This window comes from Panicum hallii, chromosome 5 (assembly GCF_002211085.1).
Source record: "Panicum hallii strain FIL2 chromosome 5, PHallii_v3.1, whole genome shotgun sequence".
Classification (NCBI taxonomy): domain Eukaryota; kingdom Viridiplantae; phylum Streptophyta; class Magnoliopsida; order Poales; family Poaceae; genus Panicum; species Panicum hallii.
In genome coordinates this window covers 51,789,949-51,811,784 of record NC_038046.1, presented here as the reverse complement: position 1 = coordinate 51,811,784, position 21,836 = coordinate 51,789,949, and the positions used below count along the sequence as shown (strand labels likewise).

Sequence of the window (21,836 nt, the reverse complement as noted above, 5' to 3'; positions counted from 1 at the left end):
AGAGAAAAAATCATTGTTGCAATGCACTAGTTCACTTTCTCCATGAATTTTTTTCTCTATGTTGCTACTTCCTATGTTAATAATGTTAGGGCACGACACCGCATGAATAGCAACTTTTCTGATTTCCTCCTTATTTTTCACACCAACCTTTTAGATTTATGGTGTAGTCCCATTGAAATAACTGACAGCAGCAACCAATGCAGATGTTTCCTTTAAGGAACGGCCACTGATACGTGCCGCGCAGAAGAACAAAGGTTCTCTACCGCTACCAGTGTGGAAGCTTTCCAACAGTCCCAAGTCCTTCCAGGAACCTGCTCGTGGCATGGATGTAGGCCATGCAAGCACCTAACCGCGAATCATCATGTACCGTGTACTCGGAGTTGGTACATCACACATCGCGTTTGACCTGATGGCCAAGCATGTGTTCGCTGGGAAATCAGCCAGCCAGTCCCCTGCATTGGGCACCAGAAAGAAGGCAACCATGTTAGGCACGCATGTGCTCCAGCCGTCTCATGAACCATCCGATCTTTCATATGGATCGCCACACGGACATAGCCAAAGTACCCTAATTCGGTGGTACAATTTGGTACAACAACGATAAATCTTAAGATGTTACCTCTTTACACGAAGCTTGTGCCAAAAAAAGGCATGCTGCTTTAGCATCATACTTTTGTCCCAAAAGACAGGGATACGGATCCATGTTCGATGATCGCCAACCATAAAGAACCCTTCCTGGGGACAATCCTGCAAATGGTCTTCATTAATAAAAATACCACCCAACCTGTAACAACACTTGCATATAACAAAAGTAGTTGGATTATTTGGGAAGCAAAACCTCACTTTTCGCTGAGGTTTTTGTACTTCGGTTGCTTGAATTCACACAGTGTATGCTATATTGTCATGTGTTGTGTAAGGTTTAATATGGCTCGATGAATATATTACTATAGTACTTTTAGGGGTGGGCCTAGCCCGAACTTGATACAACTAGGATAAAGTTAGAGCAATGACTGATCTACTGTAAAGCTACAACTGTCTTATTGAGGTAGTTTAAAGTCATGGAAGACACAGATCCAGGAAAGGACACGGTTACTCAATGTGATTAAGGAATAAACGGAATTCAAAATAAAACTGCATCATTGCACTGTATAGATAGTTTTGTTTACAAGATGAGTTGTATAATGCATAATCACCAATTAATAATAGTCTCTTCATTTTAGTTTAACACACTACTCCAGTCCTATGAGAAGATTGCAGCAATGTTTGCCGTTTAATAAGTGGCAGACATTGTTTTCAATCCACCTAGGCTTGCCCAGGACAAAAGGTTTAATCTCCATGTAGCTTTCAGCTAAAACTGAAGCACCAAACAGCAACTAAGAACGTTAGAGTCCACTTGTAACCTGATGGAATTACTGTAGCAGTTGCTACAGTGTCTAGCTAGCTTGCTTATTCTATACGCATCCCCCTAACAACCCAGCCGCCTGCTGCATCTGATCCCACCGTCCCGTGCTCCAAACCACCCTCCTTTCCTTACATGCACTACACCCACTTCCTGCAGCTATATATATCACCATAGGCCCTCCTCATCGAACCATCCACAAGAGAAGAAACAAGCAAGTAGCCTCGTCTTGTGACATAGCGCAGCAAAGGTTACATACATGGCAACTTCCATGGGTTGCCTCGTCTTGCTCTGCCTTGTTTCTCCCTTCCTCCTTGCCAGTGCCATCCACGGCCACCCATGGGGCGGCTTGTTCCCTCAATTCTACGACCATTCATGCCCCAAGGCGAAGGAGATCGTGCAGTCCATTGTAGCACAGGCTGTGGCCAAGGAGACCAGGATGGCGGCATCCTTGGTCAGACTGCATTTCCATGACTGCTTTGTCAAAGTAAACTCTGCGTCCTCTCTTCTATTGTATTATTTGCATGCTCTGACACAGCTATGATGCTTGATAAACATAGTTCCTGCAGTGCACCATAGCAAATTAGCCATACAAGTTTAGTAAGTTTTGAGCTATATATGCTGGTTACAGTAACAATAAGACTAACAAACCTGAAAAGCGAAGATTAATGGATGGGTTTATTTACTAACTTTGGCTGTATAAACACTTCAACTTTGTCCTATATATGTGCCTAGGTAATTTCTTTACTATTGATAAGAAAGCCTACCTACATCGCCAATGCGAGCACTACTTTATGTCTTGGTGACACGATTGAGCGAGTACCATGATTGATAACTCTGTTTTTCCCTTTTTTGAGTGAGATTTTTTTTTGGGAGCCAAATGAGAAGATGTTTACTTAACTCTAGTGCACAATGATTGAAGCTCTCTGTGCAATGTTTTATCTTTTATTCAATGCATGTGCCTGATGAATCTACTACCACTATTACTCCGTAGCGTGTGCCTCATTTCTAAACTATTTCACATCTTGCTAATAATTATCAATCTTCTGTGATACTGTTCGACGTGCAGGGCTGCGATGCATCCGTGCTGTTGGACAACAGCAGCAGCATAGTCAGTGAGAAAGGGTCAAACCCCAACAGGAACTCCCTCAGGGGGTTTGAGGTGGTCGACCAGATCAAGGCCGCTCTCGAGGCTGCCTGCCCAGGCACTGTCTCCTGCGCCGACATCCTCGCCCTCGCAGCCCGTGACTCAACTGTCCTGGTATGCACCACCATCAATAATTCTGTCCTACCACAAGCGGAAGACATGAAATTTATATAGCCATAGCTTTGGCGAAGGAAGTGCTCCTGGCACGATGATTTTTCTGAATCTAACCTGTAGGTTGGTGGCCCATACTGGGACGTGCCACTCGGCCGAAGGGATTCGCTTGGTGCAAGCATCCAGGGTTCTAACAACGATATCCCAGCCCCCAACAACACCCTCCCAACCATCATCACCAAGTTCAAGCGCCAAGGCCTCAACGTTGTGGATGTCGTCGCCCTCTCCGGTGACTTCTCATGCTATTTCATAATATTTCCTGTCATTTGCTATTTACTAACTTAACGTACACTCATACTATACGACATGGATTCGACACCACATGTATGTACAGGTGGCCACACCATAGGTATGTCTCGGTGCACCAGCTTCCGGCAGAGGCTGTACAACCAAACGGGCAATGGCATGGCTGACAGCACACTGGATGTATCGTACGCGGCACAACTGAGGCAGGGGTGCCCCCGCTCTGGCGGCGACAATAACCTCTTCCCCTTGGACTTCGTCACCCCAGCCAAGTTTGACAATTTTTACTACAAGAACCTCCTGGCTGGCAAGGGCCTCCTCAGCTCTGATGAGGTTCTGTTGACCAAGAGCGCCGAGACAGCAGCACTCGTGAAGGCATATGCTGCTGATGTCAATCTCTTCTTCCAGCACTTTGCGCAGTCTATGGTGAACATGGGCAACATCTCACCACTAACCGGGTCACAGGGTGAGATCCGGAAGAACTGCAGGAGGCTCAACAACGACCACTGAGGTTGCTTTATGTGCTGAAATTGTATCTGATGTTGGTCATATAATTTGTTCAAATAAGCAAGCATGGCTATGATTTTATCAGAGGTTTGATCTTATGTTTTTATTTAAACACATTGTAAAATGTGTATCTATTAATAAGTCAATATATAAGATGAGTTGATTTGGTTGTCATAGATCTCCTTATTTGACTTACCTTACCATGTTTTGAGTTTTGACTCCAATCCCAACCCGATGAATTCATGTTATATGTCAATCACTCCATTTATTTCTTCGAGAGTTCCTCTAGCACTCCAGCTGCGTCAACTTTGGCATTTGTCACCTGTTGGAATCAAAATATGGACAAAAGTTAGTTCGTAAAGGAGAAACGGCAATCATCATACGAGGATCCAAAGATACATTCATGCAAATCATGCAGTCAAGTGTTGTGCCTAAAAGAAATATTTAGAGCTCTCATGCAAGCATTCAAACTAATGGCTTGACCAAGTTTATATCAATATGTGCTATTTCATATGCAAAGCAAGGAGGTACCTGGTTCTGTCATTTCATATCTATATGTACTACTTCAGATGTTTCAATGGGGTTATTTAAAAAACATGCATCTGCAATGGGAGATAAATACATATCAAGGATTCATATTTGGAAATGGAGCTAAAAGTGGGGAAAAGGGTATTATAGCACACGAGTCGGAGAAGGTATATACCTGCAGGCTGCAGATCCCATAGCTGTATGGGCTTTCTCTCTTCCCTTATTCCTATAGTTCGGCATCTTTTATCAGAGCCCTGTATGCTCAGTCCGTGCTGGGAAAATTGAAAACAAAAGGAAATCAATGCTAGTTCATCGAACAGAAAAAATACCTATAGAAAACAAAAGAGGCCAATTGAGGGTACTAAACTGGTTGAACTCAACAAGATGTATCCTCAACCTCAAGGATTTTCAGAATCTTGAACAATCATATATATTCACAACCACATGGAGGGGTACCATGGGTCAACCTGCATACACTCTCTCAACTGATGGAGCCTGTGCAAAGTAAGGGTTCTGTTTTCATTTGGTGTCTGTTTCTGTCATAAAAGAATTGACAAACAGTTATAACAAAGGTGCACGAGTTTGCATTATGAACCCAAAGCACAGTTTTCTTGCTAGGAACGATAGACTACATGCAAAAAAGTTAATTCCAACTCATGTTGCATCACCAAGCATCAACTATATCAAGAAAGCATGTTGTACTTACGAGTTTACATGTGTTGCAGATGATGCTACTGTGGGTAGAAAAAGATCCCTAACAAGTTGGACAGATCACCAAATTTAATCAGAATTCTGAATCATCGCTTCAACTGCCTTGTTGGCCCTAAGAACCTCCCCTTTCGAGCAAAGTGAAGCAATAGCAGTATAATATGAGTCGAAGTCATCACTGAAAGACTTCCCAAGCAAATTTTGGTACTCAATATCAGTATCATCACTTGCTTTTGATAAACTATCATCTCCATCTATCACCTCAGAGCTCCTATGATGACTATTCCTAGAAACATCATAAGCTACTGGACTTACTTGTCCTGAATCTGAAATGGAATCACAAGCATCATCAGCTTTCTGTAACTTCTTGAGGTGCCCAAGCGCATTATAGCTGCTAGAATCTGAAGAGGATAAAAGCATGTGTCCCACTTCATTTAGGATAGTCACAATCTCATCAATCCTCCCTTGATCACATGCAGAAGATAGGAGATCAACAAGAGACTCCGCTTGAATCTTATCTCCAACACTGTTTATTGACTCCACGACTTCTTTGCACTGAAACATTTCCCTCAAGATGCCCCTGGATTCTTCCATCCTTCCTTTTGCATAGAGTCCTTTGACAAGGCTCATAAAACCAACAAAATCAGGTTCTATGTCCTTATAACGGTATTCATTAAAGAAGCGTAATGCAGCTTCAGTATCACCTTTCAGGCAAAGTCCACTAATAATTGCACCAAGTGTAAAAGAATCTGGGCATACAAAGAGTTCCTCCAAGTGGGACATAAGCTCAAGTGCCTTTTCAGTTAATCCAAAGTTACAATAACCACTTATCAACAAGTTGTAAACACGGGTCGTGGGTCTGATACCCTTGGTGGACATTTTATGAAACAGTTGGTCTGCATCGTCTAACAAACCTTCTCTGCACAAAGCACCAATAAGGATGGCGTAAGTGATCAATGTTGGAAGCATTTTGCTGTTTTCTAAATAGTCAAAGAGCCTGAATGCTTCAGTAAGGCATCCTTGCTGGCACAAACCGCTGAGAACTGAGTTATGGATGACAATGTTTGGATGAAGCCCTTCTTTTTTCAATCTTTCACAAAGATCTAGTGCCTTTTCAAGATATCCACCCTTACAAAGTCCATCCACCACTATGGAATACATTGCTAGATCTACTGAAAACCCACTTTGTTGAGCTTCCTTCAAAAATTTACACGCATCCAGAACTTCACCTTGCTTCTTCAGAGTATAGACAGCTGCTCTCAGAACACTGACAGGAACACTTCCAGTGTCCATGTAATTAGAAAACCAAATAGCTTCACTAACACTTTTCTTGCTGAGATGACAGGACAGCATATTTATCATTCTACGTTCATGCAGACCATGAATTTTAATGAACTCACAGAGCAATGGTTGTATGACCTCTTCACTTCCATTTCGATGTAAGCTCTTAAGCAGCCTGTAGCATGTTTTACTAGTTACAAAACTGGCTTGCGTTCTGAGTAACTTGTAAGCATCCATTGCTGCTCGACAACAATTCTTGTTGCTTAAGAAAGTAGAAGCATAATTGCAAATAGATGAAAATAAGTCAATATCTAATTCACCAACCTTATAAATAAAATCCAGCACACCGTGTTCACCGAGTTCTTTGAAGTTTGCATGAATCAACTTCCTACAGTTACAGAAATCGGGTCTTAATTTTTTTTGAACAAGATCAAAAAATATTTGGCCAGCCATGTCAACTTTTCCTTGATTACACAGTGCTTTAATGAGGCAGTCATAAACCACTGTGCTGGAGAGTGATGACTGTTTCTTGTATTCATCAAAAAGCTCCAGTGCCTTGTCAATTTCCTCAACTTTACACAAAGCATCTATAATTGTATTGTAGGTGATAGTATTAGGCCTTAAGCCCATCTCAGGCATTTTATGAAACAAACTCCAGGCATCATCCACCTTGTTAACCATAAACAATGCTTTGATAAGAACATTGCATGTGACAACATCCATAGAGATACCACTATTCTCAAGCCTACCCTTTATTGCCATAACACCGGTTATATCATCTCTGTTAATGTAACCATGTAACAGTGTGCTATATGTGAAGTTATCAGCAGCAACACCTTCAGAGATTTCAACAGCCTTTTCAGTGTCACCAGCTTTACACAGACCATTTATAACCGTATTGTATGTTACATTGCCAGCCTTTATTCCCTTGTTCTCCATCTCCTCAAGCAAAGAGAAAGCCCTAGCTAAATCTCCCATCTTGCACAAACTGTCAATCAAAATTGAATATACATACTCGTCCACCACCACTCCAGTTTGTTCCAGTTTCCTCAAGATAGAGAAGGCATCTTCCAACCTGCCTCTCTTACAGAAGCCACCAACCAGTGATGTATAAGTAATCAAATTTGGCTTAGCATCATACTGCTCCATTGTATCCAAGAAACCCATTACTTTCTCCACACTACCTTCTCTGCACAGGCCATCAATAACAGTAGTGTAGTTAACCGCATCGGCTGTGATTCCCTTATCTATCATGGACCGATGCTTCCGTAGACCCTCCATCAAGAACCCACCACTCATGTATCCATGAACCATGCTGCCATAAAATATAGCATCAGCATCCATGCCCTTACACTCCATCTCCCACATCAGCTTTGCCATCTCATCGATTCTTCCCTCCAACCCAAGAGCATGGACGACCGACGTCAACGTCACCAGGCCCGGCTCAAAGCAACTGAACTCACGCCTTACCCTCTCATAGAAGTCTAGACCCGCTCCAGCCTTCCCAGCTCTAGAGAACCCAGAAACAATAGAGCTGCAAACACGATCGTCCACCTGACAACCCCTCCTGGTCATTACGTCGAACACCCTGAGCGCGCCATCCACCTCCCCGCGGGCACACAGCCCCACCACCATCACGCGGTACGTGGACGGGGACAGCACCGCGCCTTGATCCTCTATGGCCGCGGAGAGCAGCTCCAGCGCGTGACGCGGGTCTCCTTGCCCCGCGCAGGCCCGTCGGAGCAGTGCGTGCCAGAGGCGGCGGCCACGGTTGGCAATGCATGAGGCGAGAGCGAGGCGCTGGGCCGCTTCGCGTGGGTGCGCAGAGTCAAGCAGCGCGGACGCGGCGAGGAGGTGCGTGCGTGGGGTGGGGGCAACTGCGTTGGCGAGCGCCTGGGAGGCGAGCGCGGCGAGGAGGCGGTGCCTGCGGCGGCGGAGGAGCGTGGCCAGGAGGCGGTCGACGTGGCGTGCGGTGACGGCGCGACCGAGTTTAATGAGCGAGGGGAACGGCGGTGGATGGGGAGGGGGAGGCGGGGGCGGAGGGGACTCGCCGTTGCCGCCGGGTAGGGGCATGGCCGGCCTGGCGGAGTGGCGGGTGAGTGGAACGTTCGAAACGCCGGGTTCCGGGGGAGGTCTCGGGACTTCGGGAGCCGGGAGGGAGCTTTGTTGGAAGCTGAGGTTTTGCTGAAATGCTGGTAAATCAATTGAATTCAAGGGAAATTTGAAATTTTGAATTCACGAATTCGATTATAATACGAATAAATCAAGGGACTATTGCGTTCTTACCCCCATTTTGATCACGAATTGTGATTTTACCATCATTTTTCCAACCTTTGTGATTTTGCCCCTGGTTTTTGAAAACGAAGAGAGAGTTTATCCCTACTCCGTGAACAGCATTTAACAGTGTGAAATGAGCTGGTAAAATACGAGTTTATCCTTGCAAATTTACCCCTATTTTTGTAAACATTTTGTAATTTTACCCTAGCATTAATATATAGACAGCATCTTATCACATATCTGAGAATAATCTTGTCAACTAAAAAACTGAGAAATAACTAAAATTCTAATAAACATATAGATAGCATCATGATATAACTTGCATGTATAAAAATCCAAAATACATGTATAGCTACAGAAGATTCATCATAGGTGCAGCAAAAGCAACAGTACAAGACCACATGACATCCACGTACATGTTCATCAAAAGCAGTAACCAGTAGAGAGATTGTATGCCCACTAGGGAAAAAAAGAAGCCAAATTTATGCATTTATTCCTAATAATGCAACCAAGCTTCTTGATCTCCCTCCACTTCATGTTCTTCCACCCCTTCCTCTTCCCGTCTTTCTGTTCTTCCACCCCTTCCTCTTTCCCTTCCTGATCCAGCGCCTCGTGTTCCTATTTCATTTGCACTTGCACCTGCACTTCCACTTGGTCTTCCCCTTCCCCTTCCCCTTCCTGATCCAGCACATCCTGTTCCTGATCCAAGCCCGAAGGAGTACCAATAGCTTTCTTCATGTTATTGACAAACCAAGTTCAGATTTTCGTTGACTCAGTCTCGATCACTCCATAAGCAACTGGAAATAACCAATTATGATTATCTACTGCAACAGCTGCTGCTAACTGACCTCTTGACCTTCCTATCAAATGTGTGGCATCCATGGCAATGTAAGGCCTACGTCCTTAAAAACCCATCAATGCATGGTTTAAGAGCAACAAAGAACCTGCTGAAAGACACAAAACTATTGTCATCTTCTTTAGTGTCTATCTCAACAATGTTGCTCTCTCAAAAGCTCTGCTTGATAGGTAGGTAGCAAGTCATATCTGTCAGCCCACTTCATATAAATGATGTTCATTGCTCTCATCTTACCTCTCACAACTCTATCACATCAAATTTCAATTGAGTACTTCTTCTTAAGCCTATCCTGCAACTCCCTTTGCCCATTTTAGGTTCTTCCCGCAACAAATCCACCACCCTTTCAGCAACCCATTTATTTGAGGCCATCGTTTCACCATAATTATTGAATGAATCATATGTATGCTTTGGTCCACTCGTCTTGACCTGCAATAAAACAGCTATAAAAGAACTGTTCTAGTGAGTAACTTACTGAAAAATGGTATAAAAATGTACTTACTTACTGCAATTGACATAAAAATGTTGAATTTATCGTGCAGCCAAGGTATTTCTTGCTTGTAGATGAAAAACTTCCAATTGCAACCTTGGTCGGCTTTCTTGCATATGGCTCTAAATCTAACCTTATCCTTTTCCACAATCTGGAAAGCATGATCATGCAAAATAGCATGATGGGTAACTGCAGACTTGCACTGATCCACATCTGGGAACACAACATCTACATCAATACATGGATCATCAATATCTTATGAAAAGAGGGAGGATTATATTCATCATCAACAACTACTTCACCGTTTAGGTCAAATTCAGGGTCAGAGCAATCATCACCAGTGTCGGATGATGCAACCAAATTAATATTATAGCTGCTATCACTCGGTGCAATAAGGGAATCAGTGTAAGAATATATGCCCTCCTCATCAACTCCTACACATTCATTATCATGTGTACCTTTGCCATTGGCTTTGGTGGCTCTTTTTTCTTGGTGGTGGATGTCACTCTCTCATTTGTGGCTGGCTTGTTGGTTCGTGTCTCACTATTGCCTCTCTCATTGGCATGTACTCTATTTCTAAGAGAAGGGTGACACCTACATTTCGTTGGTGAAATTACAATAATCCTGCAAAATCATTTATTTGGGCAATGATTTGGACTACTTCCTTGTTAAGATTGAGTTCAAACCACTCAAGCATATTATTATCTGATTTAATCTTAATAGAATCAGTGTCCAACTCACGCCACAAAGTTATATATTGCTTTGAGCTCCATATGTAATGTTCGGCAGTAAATCAACTAATTGCAGCACATCATAGCCATGTATATCAACAATTTGAGTTGACAATATTTTATCCTGCATCCATGACTTTGGTCCCCGTCAGGCAAACTGAAAAATGACCGTACTCTAACAATAAGATTCATTTGTCTATGATTTGACCTACAAATCACAACGAATATACAGTTAGCTAAATATCCCTAAAGATCTAAATTAATTTATCCTACAAATCGATTTGAATGAAAATCTAGCATCCAGTACCATAGGAATAGAGAAATTTACCTAGAATTTTCCTCAATATTGGAGAAATCCATGACAAACCGGCTGAGAAGACCGTCCCCGTGCATCGGCCTCCACCGCTCCCTAGCCGGGCCTGCGAGTCCCCGCTCCCTGGCCGGGTCCCCGTGCGCCGCCGCTCCCAGGCGGGGTCGTGCGCTCGCGGCGCTCCTGGCCTGGGCCCATCGAGCGCCTACCGCTAGCGCCCCTAGCCTGGCTGGGTCAAGTGCCGCCGCCGGTGCCCCTGGAGCCGCTGCTTGAATCGGGCCGGAGGAGAATCGGGGGGAGAGAGAAGGCCGCGAGAGTGGTTTGGAGGGGTTAAAGGGATAAGAGGTATTTTTGTCTTTCCACACAATCATGAAGGGTTTTTTTTGAAATTGTTTATTTCAGAGCCCACTAACAGAGTTAAAAGGAGGGACAAACAGAGCCTTCATTTTCAAAAAATAGGGGTAAAATTATAAAGTTGCGGAAAGTAAGAGTAAAATCATCAGAGTAGGGATAAGAACACCAATTCCCCATGTTCCATAAACTGTTATTTATATCATCGTGCAAGAAAAAATAGACTTTACTGTTTGTATCATTTTTCAACAGTGGGAACATGAAATTACATATATCTTCTCACAAATGAACAAGAAATTACATTACAAGAGTGAGGGTTAATTTCTTAGTAAAAAGGTGAGTTGATTTTTTATGACTAAATTTAAATGGTGAATGCACCTAAGTCAACTTTCAAACAAAATTCTTCTTCAAGAGCCTAATCAAATTATTCCGATAAAATAGTACTTTAGTGAAAAGGGTATAAATTTTATATAAACTATCAAATTAAAAAATATTAACTATTTGTTGAAAACCCATATGGCGAAAAGTTCAGACAATACTAAGGTGAATGAACAGAAGAACTCAATAGGTGTCGCCCATGGGCCTATGACGGCCCACTAGCCTTATTACTATGGGCTGGGCATTTTGCAAGTAAAACGGCAACAACCTGACCCGTGTGGCGTGGAGTCGCGGAGCGGAGCCCCGAGAGGCCGAGATGCAGCAGCCTCAGGGGCAGGCGTCGGCGCTCGCGGTGGCGCCGTCGGCGTCGGCGGTGGCCCATCCGAACGATCCGGCGGGTGGCGACGCGCCGCCGAAGCAGGTGGCACAGGCAATGGAGCGTCTGGGCCGTGCGGGGCGGCTCATCGCGGAAATCCGGCTCGGCGCGGACCGCCTCCTCGAGGCCCTCTTCGTCGCCGGCGGCGCGCCCCCGTATAGCGCGCCCCAGCACATCGACAGGACTTCGCGCGCTATCGTCCAGGAGGAGGCCGCCATGCGCCGCCACTTCCAGGACCTCCGCGCCCTCGGCAGGTACCAGCCCCTAGCATCTCCGCCCGCCCTAACACCTCCGTTCTCCCTTCTCTCTCGATCCGGGAGGTTATGGATAATTACCTAGGTTTCTATACAGAAAACTTGGTTGCGTTCTACTTATTGCAACAAATGTCAAATTTTAACAGAAAGCAATTCGGACCCTGCTGCTGATGAGAGATTCAAATAGCACCATTGATATTTCAATATAGCACCGATGATATTGTCTAACCAATGTTCAGGAAATTGATAGATGTGATCCGAAATTGATTTCTGCCTATTTTTGTAGGAAATTTCAATTTTTATTCCTCGCTTTGCACACTAAATAATTTATTTAGTTTTGTTTAGTTGTGTCTACTTTAGTATTAGTATTATGTTGGAACCTGGACCTGCAATGTGGCTGCTCTTAGTTTTGGAGCTTATATAGTTTGCTGGAGGTTATTGCGTAGAAATCATTAGCTTAGTTACTTTTTATGAAAGAAAAAACTTTTAATCTTCCTGCTGACTTTCTGCCTGTAGTTTGGACTTGTTGGGATGCTTACAAAATATAATTTTCCAAAATGATTGGTCTTACTCTATTGGTTGGGATTATTTTGTATTTCTGGAGCACATGTTACATGTCGACAAAACTGTCAAGTCATTAGATAAAATGAAGATGAAATATTCAGGCAATTTAGTTATAAAACTTTTGCTTTTAGAGAAATCTGGACTTTTTTCTCGAACCGGCAGGAGAGCTTCATGTCACTGTATTAAGAAGTAATAAAGGATGGACCCTACAAAACAAAAAGGCAGGAAAAACAAAAACAAAGAAACAAGAAAAAGAAAAGGGGCAACCACGGTCGGCAATCTAGAAAAAACAGGAGTTTTCTACTTATGGCCAATGCACATGCACCATCTTAATCGCGACTCAGGATATTGGAAACCATGAAGATATCTGCAACCATATTGAATTTAGTTGAGCACAAGTTTTGAAGGGCATGGGGAAGGGCATGTATTTCAGTTCTCTTCATTTTTCTATTATTCCCCTAGTAAACTGGCTTAAGATGCTGAAGGGCATCATCTTTCAGTTTCACATTTTGGTCCATGGATAAATTGTAATTGTGAAGTCTTTATCATGCTTTCACTTTTAATTGGTCATTGTTGCCATTGCTCTATTTCTAGGTTCTATGCCTTCGTACTAAGAATTTAATTTTCCTTTTTGTAACTTTCATATAAAATGGAACTATTTCTTCATCATTAATCTGGCTAGTCGTTTGAATTGCTGAACTTGCTCTAGTTATTTAAGTGTAGATTAAGAAATATCTTGTATTCCTTTTAGCCATTTTTTTCTGTGAATAATTCCTTCTTTTAATGTTAGGAAGGCAATTAGAGGAGTCTGGAGTTCTTAATGGGGCCCTTAAAGCTCGAGGAAATTCATGGGGCTTGCACATGCCACTTGTTTGTCCAGATGGTGCTGTTGTAGCTTATGCTTGGAAGCGTCAACTGGCAGGTCAGGCAGGTGCATCTGCTGTGGACAGAACTAGGTAAAGTTCATTGCTTCATATCTTTTGTTGTCATGTTTAGCTACTACTTCAACATGATGTGCTTCTCCCTATTAATTTGATTTGTCGTATGACATTATCACTGGCCTACATTAATAGTATGCAGCTGGATTTTGTGCAGCTGAGTTCAATTTGAATATCACTATAACTTGCAATAGCATAGGTGCTCTCATGAATCAATTCCATGAGTTAATCTATGGCCAATTTATTCCTCCTTTTCTTATTTGTGTAATTGTGTTTTTATTTTTGAACCATGCTTTCTCTAATTTCGATAATTTTTCCTCCATTTGCAAGAATTCATCTACCTCGGTCATCTCCAACTAGTTTTGTCCTTTTCAGTCTTGGGAGTATTCCACTGAGTGTGCTGAACAGAATGTTCCTTTCCAATGCACCCATATTTTCTTACTTAGAATGCCATTGGAAACATCGTGATTTTGATATTCATAAGCATGTTTAGATGTTAGTACCTTTCATCGTGCTTGCCGATCATCCACCAGTCTTTGTAGGAAGAGGCCAAGGAGTTTGGCACAAATTTGTTCTTTTCTACTTCCATTTCATATATATCTAGATTTAACTGTTATTCCATTTTGGGGTAAGGAATAGGTCCAATTTACGTCTCTTGATTTTCAGAGGGTCTTGTCATAGTGTCCTAATTAGACGGCTCTCTGGTCTTAATCATGGCCTCCTAGCATCCCTGTTTGTTGTCATGACTAGTGGCGGTATTTGTGGTGAAGGATGGCACCCAATCATCTCCAGCTACTTCTAGATAAGTCTTGTCAGAAAAGTGGGGGAATGAATGCCTTGTTTTGCATTATTCATTTATATTCATTCAGATTGTTGATGATTTTGAGCTTACCCCGTGCTGTTTTCAGGTTAGCTTTAAAGGCCTTCACTGACCAGAAAAGAAGATTCTTTCCTCATCTAGAAGATGAAGTCCTTAGCCATCTCCATGATGGTGAGCCTGGTGTCACCAAAAAACCAAGGTTGTCTGCCAGTAATGGAGAGCTTAAGGAAGAATCTTTATCTGAAATACTGAAAAGTCTGGAAAATGAAGTGCCTAACATGAAAATATTCACATACCGGCATCTGGATTGGTCTAAAAGAGCTTTGTCATTAGCATCTCTGATGGATGATGAGTTTGTGGATCCATCTAAAGAGTTAAACCTGCAAAATATGGGCAAATCGAGATCCACTGCTCTGACAACTTCCATAGACCAGGTTGCAGTGATTGAGTTGCTGGTTCCTTCAATATTTCGGGCTATAGTGTCGTTGCACCCTGCTGGATCTACTGATCCTGATGCAGTGGCTTTCTTCTCTACCACCGAGGTAATGACTTCTTCCAAAAGATGTCTCTGTCCAGCTCAGTTATGAGCTTCGCATGAGCAACTATGCAGGCATGCACTAGTGTTTCACAGTATATGTCTGATTATAAGTTGCGTATGTACCAAGATCACTTCATTGTTTTAGCATGTTTCCATGATACTTTTAATGGGAAAATTGAAAAATCAGTCACCTTGATGAATGCTGATAAAGTTGGTGAACAAGATATCCTTTTTGACACATTATTGTGAATATTCCACCAGGGAGGAAGCTACCTTCACGCAAGAGGCACGTCAATGCATCATGTATTTAAGCATGTTAAGGTAAGTGTGTGCTCTTGTGTCTTTGTATAATTTTTGTTCTCATATGAGACACTAGAAGCGAAAGATGGGTCAGACTAATAGAATATTTGATTATGAAGGAGCATGCTGACAAGGCATTGCAGTACTTTATCAGTGTGGAGCCCAGTAAAGCACTATCTCTGTTTTTGGTAAGTTACAACAATTTCTAGTCCCTTTTTCATATTAGTAATTAGTCATTGACATTTTATTTGGGGGGAAGCATTTCCAGAGCTTGATGGGCTCTATTCCTAGTTCCTTTTTTTTCCTCGAACGACGCTATATCTAGTTCAACACTTAGCTGTTTGTCATTCATTTTCTGTTACTAAAAACATTTTATTGTCTTGTAGCGTTGGATTGCCAGCTATCAGACTCTGTTTACAAAGGTTTGCAGGTAATACTCCTTGAGGTCTAACTCCATGAGCATTTTCTGCTTTTCTGATGTGCTCGTAAGTAATGCTTGGATTACTATGTATGCAGCAAATGCAGACGGCTTCTGATGATGGACAAATCCTTGGCTTTGCTTTTGCCACCAGTGCACCGCCCATATCACCAGACTTCAAATGTTGGCCCAGATCTTCAGGAGGCCTATCACATTGGATGTTCTTCCTATGAGGGCTAGCTAATGATTCTTACGAACACTCAAGACTCATTAAGATAGCATAGATTGGTTCCAACGCTGTCACCTAACAGAGCACATGTGCAAGAATCGTTCGGTGTAGAACATTTTTTTGGGGGACATGCAACATATCTGTTGAGAACTGAAGGTTGTTGTTGCTTAGGTAGTTGGATTTCTACCTGTAATCTGACTTTAACACCCCCCCCCCCCCAAAAAAAAAAAAAGAACATTGAATGTTTGTGTATCTTGTGGGAAGGTGTTGCATAAACCTAGATAGTTATGTTGATCTTTCTTGTGTGCCTTAGTTATTTGACGTGCTATTACCATCAGTGCAGCACGGTTAATACCAATTTTAATTTAAAATAGCGTATGCTTGAATAGCTATTACACTCAATTGAGCTCCGCTAAGAAACTGACTAAATCGCATTAACTTGTATCCTTTCCTGCACGTCATTTGATCATAGGCATGAAGATTGAACATGTCCAAATTTACTTTATGAATACAGTAGAACTGTAAAAGGCAATCGACGATTGAAATGGTTTATTTGAGAATATTTGTAGTTCTTCTAGTACTCACTGGAATATTATCAGTTACACTGTTAACTGTTTGCAACTTAAAACCAATATACTAGGAGAGCCAACCCAGGTGAGTCTTCCTGCGTCCTGACTTGAGACTAATATACACAACCAGTTTGTCAAGTATTTACAATACATACATATCTCCAAAGGGGTTCTCATGAAAGCTCTTTGCATGTTCCACCAAGTTAGTGGCTATACAAGAAGCTCTCTGCTGATCTTTTCACGGACCGCAAAACTCTTCTAGTATGTAAAGATGTAAAGATTACAGTACCAAAACTATACGATAGACTGAAGGCATGGAATCAAGAGCTCTCCTGGAATGATTGCGAACGTGATAATGCTGCTGGATTCGCCTGCAAAACCTGAGCAGTATCTGATTTCTGGCCCTTGCTCTCGACCTTGGACTGAAAAGGCTTGAAGGTGCCAGGGTCACCAGGTTTGATGCCAAGGGTAGCCCATATTGAACTCTTTGCAGCCTCATCAGGATCATCGATCCGGAGTGTCTTAGGAACCCACAATGATTTCTCTTTCTTCTCCTCTTTCAACGGATTAGAGTCCCTGGAATGTTTACCAAGAGTAGGAGACCCATTACCTGAGCAGCTGCTGTTGCTTGATGACGACGGGGACACGCAACCGTTAGTTCTGATCCACGGTATGTTCCATGTCGTGGCTGGCCATCCAGACAAACAACCCCAAAGCGCAGGTGGCACAAGAGGGTATGGAAATGCTGGTCTAGGAAGTCTCGAGGCCGGCATCATGGGAGAGGTCATCCATGGAGCTGAACTAGTACTGCAGCTCTCTGAAGCAGAAGCAGGTTCAGGCATATTTTTACCTGGCACCATCACAGGGAGATTGTTCCATCCTACACTCCAAGGATACATGAAAGGGGTTCCAAGGTAATACTGAGGCAATGGGGCAACTCCATTACAGTAAACGGGTGCTCCATTCTTATCGACGTGAACCATGTTTTCAGGAAGTCCATTGTATGATGTAACAGATGATGCACAAGAGTTGTCTTCCCTATTTTCTCCTCTTGGCGCTGATCCAGGGTTCTTTACATTCTGTTCATCAATGTTAAGTGCTGACGCCATTGATTCACAAAGTGGCACCTCAGGCCCAAATTTGAGAACTGTTTCATTTCGACTGGTTGACTGTATTGGGGCAGAAGGTGGGGACACAAGAGCTTCAGGGAGGACTGATTTTGATATGTCCACTCTAGAACCCAGCATACAATCAGGGGCCATCAGTAATTGGCGGTAGTGCAATGATGCATTCTTACTTTTGCGCCGCCCAGCACCAACAGGTACATTCCTCATAGTGCCCCCTGCAGTCCAGTACCGCTGACAATTCTTGCAGAAGTGCCTAGGTTGATTAACATTGTAGTTGTTGTAATAGCAGAACTTTGTGTCCATGCTGTTGCACCGAGGACAAGGTAGAATCTTATCTGGCTTCTTAAGTGTTTTGTCCTGACCTGATTCTTCATTTGATGTCTTCTCACTCTCCCCCTTTGGGTCTGATGCAACTTTATCTTCAGTACTGTTCACCTGGCCCAAATCTTCTTTGTTATGGTCCGAGGTAGGTAAAGTGCCTGGTTGTATATTTTCTGTCATTGGTGATGCATCGACTTTCATTTGCTCATCTTTTTTCTCTTGTTGTGCGTCAACCTTCATTTCACCATCCTGTTCCTTTTGTGATGCATCAAACTTCATTTCAGTACCCTTCTCTTGTGGCATGTCAACCTTCATTTCATTACCCTTCTCTTGTGGCGTGTCAATCTTCATTTCATCAGCCTTCTCTTGTGGCGTGTCAACCTTCATTTCATTATCCTTCTCTTGTGGCATGTCAACCTTCATTTCACCATCTTCTTTTTCGTTGTGTTGATCCTGCAAGATTATAGCAAGAAACTCTTTAACAAAAGAAAATTAAACCTTCTCTGTATAGTTCAACATATAGATGAAGGACTAGCAATACTTGGATCAGTCACATTATTCAGCTTCATTTGTTCTTTTGATGAAGTTTATGAAATATGTAATTTTGTTAATCCAGGAATAGAAAGCATGAAAGCATTAATTAAGTAGTTAATATTCAATGAGAAGATCATGCATGTTCAGATTAGGTTATATGGGGTAGAGAAATCAGCACAAATCCATTGGATTCAAGCATGGCAGCTAAGACATAAATTTGATCAGCTATTGAGACAAAATGATAAAAAGCTCCTCTCTCATATTCCTTTTTCTCACACACTCCCGCAGCCTCACCTTAGTATCACTTTCTATGATCTGTTACACAAATTACACCGATCCCGGGTTAATCAAATAGACACTCTTTTCCCCGGATGAAAGAGAAGCGCCTAACTGCCCGCTCTTGGGCAAATGAAAGTGACAAGACCATGGTCCATGGACGGGAAGGACCACCTCAAGCTAAACGAAGCTAGATGTTGCACTGATTTCTTGCTTTGGACTCCTCAGCAAATAACCATTTTTAAGGAAGCGAGAATGACAGCACCCTACTAATACCTACTGCCTATATGCCGCCCCATCTGCGCCACCAGGAACCCACAGCCATGCAGTCTTTTGTAGCAGCTTATTTGGATTTCGGACACCAACAACTTGAGTTCAAACTGAGACTAAGCCCCTGATCTGGAACGGGGGAACTTTTTGCTGGCTTCTACAGGAGCTAAATGCTACCTACTAAATTCATGTAGTCCATTCACCTCAAAGGAATAAAAAAAACATGTGATCCAGGATTCCAGACCCCAAATTGTGTATGGACGTTATTCTTTCTTAACACACTGTACGGGCGGCAATTCGAATCCAAATCCTTTCCTCCTTGGGTCTATCTATCCACCCATAAATCCAAATCCAGTTTCGCGGACCTTGATAGCCCTGTATGTACATCGTGGCGCTCATGCACCAACCATGAATTCACCCTGTCCTTAGCTTTGACTGTTGAATTCTAAATAAACTTAAATTGCCAAGAAAACAAAGGAAATTTGAAAAAATAAGTCTCACAAAGGGTTGAGTAGCAACATATTAAACCGCCGATCAGATAACGCATCTCCTCTTCCTTCATCCAAAACGATAAACCTCCTGCAAAGCAGCAACGTGTAAGATCATACTAACCTCATCCGCCGCCGCCGCGTCCTCCTCCTCCTCCAGCGCCCGTGACTGCAGCTCTTCCGGCGGCCGGTCGTGGCAGTGCGGTTCCTCCGTTTCCGTGGTCCCCAGCGCTGGCTCAGGGGCCAGCGGGATCACCCGGCCGAAGAGCTTGATCCCAGGGTCCTTCTGATCCGACATCCTCGTCCGGCCCGCGGGGCCGACAGGAACGCAGGCCGCTGCTGCTTCCGCGCTCTCGAAACGGCGAGAGAGCAACCGAACTGGGAGAGAGAGAGGGAGGGAGAGAGAGAGAGAGTAATGGATATAGGCTATAGCCTGCTCTACATGGGAATGGGATGTTGCGGAATTGGGGAAAAAACAGAGGAATTTTGAGATGGGGCCTCGCTATTAAAAGTGTGTCATCCAAACCAAAAGTTTGTCGAGAGTTGCAAGAACATCCCCATGGAATGGCAAAAATGAGGTGTGCGTTCGCTAATACGGACAATCGCAAGTGAGAGGTTCTATTTGGATAGTGGGATTCTGTACAAGTTTTGGATAGGTTGGGTTCTAATCTTTTGGATTAACTCAGATTTCAGTCAGTTCGAATTAAGATTTACAAATTTGCCCCTAACATTCATTTGAGTACCCGGTTTAGATTGGTGGCTTCAACCCAAATCCCTTCCTTCGAAGGGATCTTCAAATCAATACAAATAACGTAAGTTAATATATCAACTCAACCAATGTCACCCATGGTCTATATTACGCAACAAAGATAAGGAAATCCAAGACTCGTCGTGTTAAGTTACTACTTATTATTGGAAGAGGCGGAGCTACCTATGGTATTTAGGTTAGCAAATCCCGATGAAAGTTCGTAAATTCTATAGAGATTTAAAGTTCACTGTTGTAGTTGACCCTATATCCCTGCGACATTTGTGGCTGGTCTAGTCATAGCTCTTGTAGGATACAAGTGTGCACCAAATAGAGAGTTTTAAGGTCTGCTTAGTTTTCTACTAAAATATGAAGATGTTAAAATATGGGCAAGTTCATAAATTTTAGTAGTCGTTTGGTTGGAATCTAAAAGGTAATCCACCTAACTAAGTGTATTTAAAAATTGTTAAGGTTTTGATAAAAAAGATTGATATGCCCACGTTTTGGCGTGCTTATATTTTAACAGCCAACCAAGCAAGCTCTTAGTCCATTTTATCCAATTTTCATGGTTCAAAATCTAGATTAGTCAATTAGCATGTTTTTATTTAGCCCGATGAATATGGAGGTGCTTGCTACCCCGAACTAAACTTTAATCTCATCATATTGGATGTTTGAACACTAATTAGGAGTATTAAATATATGGTAATTACAAAACCAATTGTATAAATGGAGTCCAGTTCGCGAGACAAATCCATTAAGCCTAATTACTCTATAATTTGTGCTACAGTTGTTGGTGTTTCTCAGTGAATTTGTGTTTGCGCGTATGGCCCAGATGGTGTGCAAGAAAGATACAGAGGTTTATTTTGGTTCAAGCGGAATGTCTCTTGAGCTGCTTGTGTTCTTGCACTGGTTTGCAGGAGGGGTTACAAATGAGCGGGAGAGGGAATGGGCTCCCAAATCTCTGGTGCCAAAGTGTTGTGTGGTTGCGTGAGTGTTGTGAATTTAGTCCTCCACCTAGGGGGTCCTCCCCTTCTCTTTTATATGCCAAAAGGTTGGGGCCGGATACACGAGAGAGAGGTTGCTGGGATCCCGATTTTCCTCCTCCCTACGTGCAGTCCCCGTTGGTCCTGTAGATAACGATGGGGTGTCCCGGTGCCGCTCTTTGGCGCGACATGCGACGTGCGTCTCAACAAGGCGGGCAGCGCGGGCCCCGGCTTGCTTGGTGGGCGACGTGCGCCCTGACAAGACGGGCGGCGTGAGCCCCCGGCGCGTTCTACGGCTTGATCTCGGCGCGACGGACGACCAGGGCACGCGATAATGGCCTGTCCTCATGTCGAAGCACGTCCTTACCCGTCCCTGCGCTAGAGGTTCGACCCCTGTCACAACCTGTCATTCCATGAGACCCTGAGGGCCCCACGTCCCGCAGATACGGCGGAATCCATTCCTCAAGGTCGGGCAAAGCGGAGCTCCCCTCGGGATCAAGCGAGGCCGAGCCCATGCCCTCAGGTTCGAGCGAGGCCGCGCTCTCATCCTTAAGGTTGGGCAAGGCGGAGCTTGACCTCTTGTGGTTAGGCGAGGTGGCTCATGCCCTTCGTCTAGGCTTGGTATTGGGATGTCGGTGCTCCTTCTTCCGGTGGACCGTCCGTGACCATGTGGCAGCCTAATTAGGCTGAGCCGCATATTGCGTGAGAGCTAACT

The 21,836-nt window shown here is 43.4% G+C and overlaps 4 protein-coding genes across 10 annotated transcripts; 2 read left to right on the top strand and 2 right to left on the bottom strand.

Moving 5' to 3' along the window:
- Positions 1-1,616: 1,616 nt before the first annotated feature.
- LOC112895204 (peroxidase 72-like) lies at positions 1,617-3,638 on the top strand. The gene is made up of 4 exons (XM_025963132.1): positions 1,617-1,883; positions 2,466-2,657; positions 2,778-2,943; positions 3,049-3,638. The coding sequence occupies exons 1-4, from the start codon at positions 1,656-1,658 to the stop codon at positions 3,465-3,467; spliced, it is 1,005 nt and encodes a 334-aa protein (XP_025818917.1). The 5' UTR covers positions 1,617-1,655; the 3' UTR covers positions 3,468-3,638.
- Positions 1,695-8,093, bottom strand: LOC112895203 (pentatricopeptide repeat-containing protein At5g57250, mitochondrial). Of its 7 annotated transcripts, none has more exons than XM_025963125.1 (6): positions 4,699-8,093; positions 4,360-4,528; positions 4,168-4,264; positions 3,996-4,066; positions 3,661-3,786; positions 1,695-1,959 (listed from the first exon to the last, which is right to left on the bottom strand). In XM_025963125.1, exon 1 carries the CDS (start codon positions 8,052-8,054, stop codon positions 4,773-4,775), a length of 3,282 nt encoding a protein of 1,093 aa, XP_025818910.1. In that variant the 5' UTR covers positions 8,055-8,093; the 3' UTR covers positions 1,695-1,959; positions 3,661-3,786; positions 3,996-4,066; positions 4,168-4,264; positions 4,360-4,528; positions 4,699-4,772. The 7 variants fall into 7 exon arrangements, with proteins under 7 accessions (XP_025818910.1, XP_025818914.1, XP_025818911.1 ...); XM_025963129.1 differs by having other exon boundaries at positions 4,360-4,487; XM_025963127.1 differs by having other exon boundaries at positions 1,828-1,959; positions 3,666-3,786.
- Positions 8,094-11,651: 3,558 nt separating this feature from the next.
- Positions 11,652-16,040, top strand: LOC112892321 (mediator of RNA polymerase II transcription subunit 27). The gene is made up of 7 exons (XM_025959487.1): positions 11,652-12,001; positions 13,360-13,521; positions 14,412-14,865; positions 15,123-15,182; positions 15,281-15,349; positions 15,548-15,591; positions 15,678-16,040. Exons 1-7 carry the CDS (start codon positions 11,688-11,690, stop codon positions 15,817-15,819), a joined length of 1,245 nt encoding a protein of 414 aa, XP_025815272.1. The 5' UTR covers positions 11,652-11,687; the 3' UTR covers positions 15,820-16,040.
- Positions 16,041-16,342: 302 nt separating this feature from the next.
- Positions 16,343-19,878, bottom strand: LOC112892319 (cyclic dof factor 2-like). Its single transcript, XM_025959486.1, has 2 exons — positions 19,518-19,878; positions 16,343-18,278 (listed from the first exon to the last, which is right to left on the bottom strand). The coding sequence occupies exons 1-2, from the start codon at positions 19,689-19,691 to the stop codon at positions 16,698-16,700; spliced, it is 1,755 nt and encodes a 584-aa protein (XP_025815271.1). The 5' UTR covers positions 19,692-19,878; the 3' UTR covers positions 16,343-16,697.
- Between the last annotated feature and the right edge of the window lie 1,958 nt (positions 19,879-21,836).